We start from the raw sequence: 7,877 nt of genomic DNA, 5'->3' as shown, positions 1-7,877 counted from the left end.
CCAATGGTATATACCAGGGGTCTTCAAACTGCGGCCCAAGGGCCAGATATGGCCCTTTGCTAGCCTTTATCTGGCCCTTGGGGTACTATTTCTCCCAATAATAAGAGGCACTATTCCTCCCACTGACACCAATGATGGGGCACTATTCCTCCCACTGACACCAATGATGGGACACTATTCCTCCCACTGACACCAATGATGGGGTACTATTCCTCCCACTGATACCAATGATGGGACACTATTCCTCCCACTGACACCAATGATGGGGCACTAATCCTCCCACTGACACCAATGATGGGGCACTATTCCTCCCACTGATACCAATGATGGGGCACTATTCTTCCCACTGATACCAATGATGGGACACTATTCCTCCCACTGACACCAATGATGGGGCACTATTCCTCCCACTGACACCAATGATGGGACACTATTCCTCCCACTGACACCAATGATGGGGCACTATTCCTCCCACTGATACCAATGATGGGGCACTATTCCTCCCACTGATACCAATGATGGGACACTATTCCTCCCACTGACACCAATGATGGGGCACTATTCCTCCCACTGATACCAATGATGGGGCACTATTCTTCCCACTGATACCAATGATGGGACACTATTCCTCCCACTGACACCAATGATGGGGCACTATTCCTCCCACTGACACCAATGATGGGACACTATTCCTCCCACTGACACCAATGATGGGGCACTATTCCTCCCACTGACACCAATGATGGGGCACTATTCCTCCCACTGATACCAATGATGGGGCACTATTCCTCCCACTGACACCAATGATGGGACACTATTCCTCCCACTGATAGTGATAGTGAAGATGGGCACCATAAATCCCTATAAAGAAATACATAATATCCATAACATTAGTAGGCCCCCTTGTTTGAACAACAATCCATCAACACTCTCACTTTCATGTATGAACTATACCAAGTGGACTTAGTAAGTCCCACATTAACCCCACGGTATGCAGATAACTGAAAAAACATAATGATGGCTAAAAAAGAACCGCCCGAGATACTTTGGCAACCCTTATATACACTCACCAGCCGCTTGTTCAATGGCTCGGTAACACAAATTGCTAATCAGCCAATCACATGGCAGCAACTCAATGCATTAAGGCATCTAGATGTGGTGAAGAAGACTTGCTGAAGTTCAAACCGAGCATCAGAATGGGGAAGAAAGGGGATTTAGGTGACTTTAAATGTGGCATGGGTATTGGCATATAAAAAACTGCTGATCTACTGGGATTTTCATGCACAACCATCAGAGAATGGTCTGAAGAAGAGAAAATATCCAGTGATCGGCAGTTGTGTGGAGGAAAATGTTTTGTTGAGGTCAGAGGAGAATGGGCAGACTGGTTCCAGATGATAGAAAGGCAACAGTAACTCCGATAACCCCTCGTTACACCCAAGGTATGCAGAATACCATCTCCCAACATGTCCAACCTTGAAGTAGAAGGACTACAGCAGCAGAAGACCACACAGGGTGCCACTCCTGTCAGCAGAAGACCACACAGGGTGCCACTCCTATCAGCAGAAGACCACACAGGGTGCCACTCCTGTCAGCAGAAGACCACACAGGGTGCCACTCCTGTCAGCAGAAGACCACACAGGGTGCCACTCCTATCAGCAGAAGACCACACCGGGTTCCACTCCTGTCAGCTATGAACAGGAAACAGAGGCTACAATTTGCGCAGGCTCACCAAAATTGGACAATAGAAGATTGGAGAAACGTTGCCGGGTCTGATGAGTCTGGATTTCAGCTGCAATAAGATGATGATGGTAGGGCCAGAATTTGGTGTAAACAACATGGAAGCATGGATCCATCCTGCCTTGTATCAATGGTTCATGGATGTGCAGCTGACAAATCCGCAGCAACTGCGTGATGCTATCATGTCAATATGGAGCAAAATCTCTGAGGAATGTTCCCAACACCTTGTAGAATCTATGCCACCAAGAATGAAGGCAAAAGGGGGTCCAACCTGGGACTAGCAAGGTGGACCTCATAAAGTGGCCGGTGAGTGTGTGTAGGTAATATTATTTTTAGCCCACATAAAGTGATATTTCCACAAAAACCCTCACTTATAACTAAATCAATATAACCTACCTGAAGTTGGAGCAGATCTACATGGGGATCAATGATGCCACCAGCCCTAAACCCCCCCAAGATGGAATCAGGAGATGCAAGCTGTAAAATAAACAAAAATCCGCCATAAGGAAACGGGGAGCATAACCACATTGCACACAATTCCCACCTAATTTGCCCCCATCTGTCATATTTAGATGTAATAAGTACCGGTGTAGCACCATCCACCAAATATCCAAAGGCAACGATACAAGTGAGCCATCAGGGTATGAAGACACTAACACAGACCACCAAATGAATCAGTTAGTTAAATCTTCACCCAAACCTGCAAGTATCCACCTCAAAACACTCGCTTCTAGGGAGGGAAACTCCCAATCACCTAAAAGATATCCCCTGCTGACTTACGGACCATCGTGAACGTCACTTCTGGTGCGGGCGGTGTAATGACGTCACTTCCAGTGCGGCACAGACAGCACCGAAACTGCTACATTTGGTTTCTGGGTTATAAGAACCCCTGGTCATGCAAAGGGTAAGTACAACTGTGAGCCCCTGACTTGTTTACATTTTATGAAAGACATTAATAACATTTTTAGTCAACTAGAAATGTCCCAGGAATACAAAAAGTGTTAAATTTCAGAATGATGCCCGGATCAACTGTAAGTGATAATAAGACCTCAGAAGTGCCTCCATGAGATCTTTGTTCCTCAGGCTGTAGATCAGAGGATTCAGCAATGGGTTAATGAGGGCAGATATGACTGTAGACAGTTTATTTAAAATGGCCATATTGGTGGAAGATGGAACAAAGTAAATAAAAATTAAAGATCCATAAAAGATGAAGACCACGGTGAGGTGTGAGGTGCAGGTGGAGAACGCTTTCCTCTTTCCAGTCTTGCTACGGATTCTGAGGATGGTACTAAGAATATAGACATATGGAAGAAAGGTCATAAGAATGATTCCTAATCCAAAAGTAGCACCTGTTAAGAATATGACCACCATGTTTATGAAGGGGTCAGTACATGTAATTTGAATCACATGAGGAAGGTCACAAAAGAAGTTGTGGATGGAAGCTGGTCTGCAGAAGGACAACCTGAGCAAAAGTAAAGTATGGAGCAAAGAGACAGAACATCCTACAACCCAGACCATGGAGGCCATACGAGCACAGACCCTCCAAGACATCATTAGTTTGTAATGTAGGGGGCGGCAGATGGCAATGTAGCGGTCGTAGGACATAGCCGAGAGCAAGGAAAGTTCTGAGCAAGCAAAGCAGAGATAGAAAAAGACTTGGGCTATACAAGCAGGAATGGATATTGATTGAATTTTTGTGACCAAGTCATAGAGCATCCTCGGTGCGGTCACTGATGAATAGGACATGTCCAGAAATGCCAAGTTGGCAAGAAAAAAATACATTGGGTTGTGCAGATGGTGGTCAGTGAGGACCAAGAAAAATATAAGAAGGTTTGTGATAAGAGTCATCAGATAGATCAGAAGGAAAAGCCCAAAAAGTGCATTCATGGTCAGTGGGTGGTCTGATAGACCTACGAGGGTAAGAGACGTAATCTCTGTCTGATTCCTCATATTATTCATTTTTCTTTCTCTCTGTTTTATGTATCACTATAGAACAGTAATAAAATTACAGATCTGAGGATTTATTAATAGGACAAACCTGTACGGAGTGCCTACACATTACACTCAGGGTTACATGCCGACATTTCTGGCAGCTAATGATGTATTCTTATATAAGATGTTGGCAGTCCCGCAGTCATCAGAGAGATCAGATGGAAGAGCACACAAAGTGTATTCGTGGTCAGTGGATGGTCTGATGGACCCACAAGAGGTAATCTCTGGCAGATTCCTTGTATTAATCTTTGTTTTTAGTTTATCAGCATAAAGTAGTCATCAAATGATCAGTCTGAGGATTTATCAATAGGAAAACATATATGTTGTGCCTGCACATGATACTCAGGTTCACCTGGAGACATTTGTATCAGATAATTACTAATTCTTATATAAAATGTCGGCATTCTCTCAGGACAGTCTGTTGTGTTGTAGGAACACAAAGCTGAAAGCCTCATTAAAGGTCTCTTAAGATGTAGTTTATAACCCCCTGAGAGCCCCTTTTCTATAACTGAGTACAATCTTCAACATTTGAATTTAAAATCCACTGTAAGTATTTTTATAGTTTTATCACCTCTATTACTTCTTGGTTAGTGGACAGAGGGACCTAACACACTACAAAAGGAACACGGCTTTTCTTTTAGCTTCCATCATTTTGTAGTTACATTTTATAAGGGTTGCCATTTTAACACTTTGTTGGATTGCACAGTGGATAGTCAGTAAAGAGCTAGAACCCTTAGCTTTGGTTGGGTACAACTGTCCAGGGTCACCCCAGATTGGTAGCCAAACTGGCCAAAATACAGGAACAGAAGACACAGGTGGGTCTTCCTAAAAATCATTAATGCTTCAGCCCTTAGGTTTGAGTGGCTAAAAAGTGGCCAGTGTCACTATTTTTTGATGGCAGCACCAACAAGCCTTAACCCCTTTGTGCAAGCACCTCCCAGACCTTTAAGGGGTTTCTGAGAGCGGGAGGCGGGCCCGGGTTTAGGGTCATGTGACCACCATGATTGGCTGTCACATGATCGCAAAGATCCCGATTGCAAGGAAAGATCAGGACCTTTCCACGGGACGCCGACACGTGCTGGGAGCATGCAGGGTGTGCGTTCTCAGCACATCTTTGTTTTCAAATTGTACACAAATATGTGGCTGCTTGGTGTCAAGGCCCAGCCACTGAGAGGCCGCATATTTGCGTATGCTCAGCATGAGGCTGTTAAAGTGGAGACATAGGGAAGCGTCTTTATAAAAATAATTAGAACTGCTGGCCTTAGGTATGGAGAGGGAAATCTGGCCTGTGGAGGCACAGTTTGAAGGCCGCATCAGAAGAATCAGCATGATACTGTATATATGTTTACATAGTTACATTGGTCCAGTTTGGACCAGAATGTGTTTGGGGTGTTATTCCACATATTCCCATGTGAGCAAATAATTTAAGTGACAACTTTGTGTTAAAAAATATCCAAATATGTGTGTCAAAAAATAAAATCTTCCATGGGCTCAACATGCAAATTCCTTGGTGTCGACTTCCCAAAAATGGGTCATTTGGGTTTTTTGTTATTTTCTTGGAATTTTAGCACCTCAAGAAATGTGATAGGCAACATGCCGGTGTGTGTTTCTGTGCAAACAAACATGCCTAAAAAGGATACTGGTGGAAGTGCCTCCAAAAAGAACGCAAAAAAACAATATTTTCTACATTCTAAAAATATTCAATAAACTCAAATGTAGTCGTATGCTTAGGCCAAAATATATTCTGCTAAATGTCTTTGGTAAAAAATAAAATTCCAATAAGTGTGTATTGATTGGTTTGTGTGAAATTTATAGCGTCTACAGACTATGGGATAAATACTGGAATTTACACATCTTTTACTTTCTGACTGCCTATCACAGTTTTGGAGGTCCTAAAGTGCCAGGGAAGTGCAAAATCCCCCCTAATGATCCCTTTTTGGAAAAGTAGACACCCTGAGGAATTTGCTGAGAGGCATGTTGAGTCCATGGAATATTTTACTTTTTGCAACAAAGTTTTACAAAGTGACAGAAAAATTATTTATTTTTTCTACACAAAGTTGGCACTTAAATGGTATATTACTCACGCACGCCATGGGTATATGTGGAATAACACCTCAAAACACATTCTGCCACTTCTACCGAGTTTGGGTATACCTCATGTGAGAGACTTTTTGGCAGCCTCTGCACATACAGGCCCCCAAAATCCAATGACCACCTTCAGGCTCTCAAAGGGCATATTTCCTCATGTCACTTCCTCACTCCGGTTTTGGAGGTCCTGAAATGACAGGATAGTGCAACCCCCCGCCCCTCCAAATGACCCCATTTTATAAGTGTTGCCATTTTAAAACTTTGTTGGATTGCACAGTGGATAGTCAGTAAAGAGCTAAAACCCTTAGCTTTGGTGTCCGGACTGGAAGAGGGATGAAAGTGTCCGGGCTGGAAGGGGGGGAAAGTGTCCGGACTGGAAGGGGGGGAAGTGTCCGGACTGGAAGGGGGTGAAAGTGTCCGGACTGGAAGGGGGGGAAGTGTCAGGACTGGAAGAGGGATGAAAGTGTCCGGACTGGAAGAGGGATGAAAGTGTCCGGGCTGGAAGGGGGGGAAAGTGTCCGGACTGGAAGGGGGTGAAAGTGTCCGGACTGGAAGGGGGGGAAGTGTCCGGACTGGAAGAGGGATGAAAGTGTCCGGACTGGAAGAGGGATGAAAGTGTCCGGGCTGGAAGGGGGGGAAGTGTCCGGACTGGAAGAGGGATGAAAGTGTCCGGACTGGAAGAGGGATGAAAGTGTCCGGACTGGAAGGGGGGGAAAGTGTCCGGACTGGAAGGGGTGAAAGTGTCCGGACTGGAAGGGGGGGCCAGAGTCCGGACTGGAAGAGGGATGAAAGTGTCCGGACTGGAAGAGGGGGAAGTGTCCGGACTGGAATGGAGGAAAGTGTCCGGACTGGAAGGGGGTGAAAGTGTCCGGACTGGAAGGGGGGGAAAGTGTCCGGACTGGAAGGGGGTGAAAGTGTCCGGACTGGAAGGGGGGGAAAGTGTCCGGACTGGAAGGGGGGGCCAGAGTCCGGACTTGAAGAGGGATGAAAGTGTCCGGACTGGAAGAGGGGGAAGTGTCCGGACTGGAATGGAGGAAAGTGTCCGGACTGGAAGGGGGTGAAAGTGTCCGGACTGGAAAAGGGATGAAAGTGTCCGGACCGGATGGGGGGGAAAGTGTCCGGACCGGATGGGGGGGAAAGTGTCCGGACTGGAAGTGGTTAAGGGTTGGATTAGCTGCTCTTTCACATATATATACAACTTCACATATTAGTTTATTGATTCCAGTGGCTATATCCATATTCTGGTCAAACTTTATTATAAGCTTCCCTGCAGGTAAAAGTTAAGAAGAGTTTTCTACCACTTTAATGCCAACCCCAAAAAAGTCGATGGGCGCTGAATCTTTATTAATAAAGTGGAACATTAAAAACTCCCACTTCCTTTACATAACATATTTGGGGGATGTCCTAAATCTGCCTGTGAAGTGGAGCATCTATACAATCTCTAAATGTATAGTATGTAGTACAGAAAATGGGGATATTTACAAAGTAAAAATACTATTTAAATTGCTGATAAATGTAATTTCCCTACCAGCCTGGTGTTCTTTGTAAAAATTGTCCTAGGGGTCTGGTATGTATTTCAGGGGACTTTTTTCTACAAAGCAAAGAAGCTGGTGGGGAAGTTTCAGTTACCAGTATTTTTTGTCACTTTTGCTGAAGAATGAAAAAAAAATCATACCAGAAACTTTATTCTTGATCAGTGGTTCTCAACCTTTCTAATGCCGCGACCCCTTAATACAGTTCCTCATGTTGTGGTGACCCCCAACCATAAAATTATTTTCGTTGCTACTTCATAACTGTAATTTTGCAGTGGGAGGACTAGCGCCCCATCACTGATGTCAGTGGGATGAATAGTGCCCCATCGTTGGTGTCAGTGGGGGGAATAGTGCCCCATCGTTGGTGTCAGTGGGAGGACTAGTGCCCCATCACTGATGTCAGTGGGATGAATAGTGCCCCATCGTTGGTGTCAGTGGGGGGAATAGTGCCCCATCGTTGGTGTCAGTGGGGGGAATAGTGCCCCATCGTTGGTGTCAGTGGGGGGAATAGTGCCCCATCGTTGGTGT

At 45.1% G+C, this 7,877-nt stretch overlaps 1 protein-coding gene across 1 annotated transcript; it reads right to left on the bottom strand.

Annotated features, from left to right (window-relative positions):
* Nucleotides 1-2,745: 2,745 nt before the first annotated feature.
* Nucleotides 2,746-3,696, bottom strand: LOC149434071 (olfactory receptor 1G1-like). The gene has a single exon (XM_089664164.1). It carries the CDS (start codon nucleotides 3,694-3,696, stop codon nucleotides 2,746-2,748), a length of 951 nt encoding a protein of 316 aa, XP_089520290.1.
* Nucleotides 3,697-7,877: the final 4,181 nt, after the last annotated feature.

The sequence above is a fragment of the Staurois parvus genome, unplaced genomic scaffold (genome assembly GCF_062004578.1).
Source record: "Staurois parvus isolate SC_StPar_1 unplaced genomic scaffold, SC_StPar_1.0 ptg001842l, whole genome shotgun sequence".
NCBI lineage: Eukaryota > Metazoa > Chordata > Amphibia > Anura > Ranidae > Staurois > Staurois parvus.
The sequence above is the reverse complement of the archived record's forward strand: the minus strand, read 5'-3'. Positions and strand labels throughout refer to the sequence as shown.

Bases quoted from the DNA above. Each gene is read 5' to 3' on its own strand.
- LOC149434071 (XM_089664164.1), bottom strand. From the start codon at position 3,696: ATGAATAATATGAGGAATCAGACAGAGATTACGTCTCTTACCCTCGTA.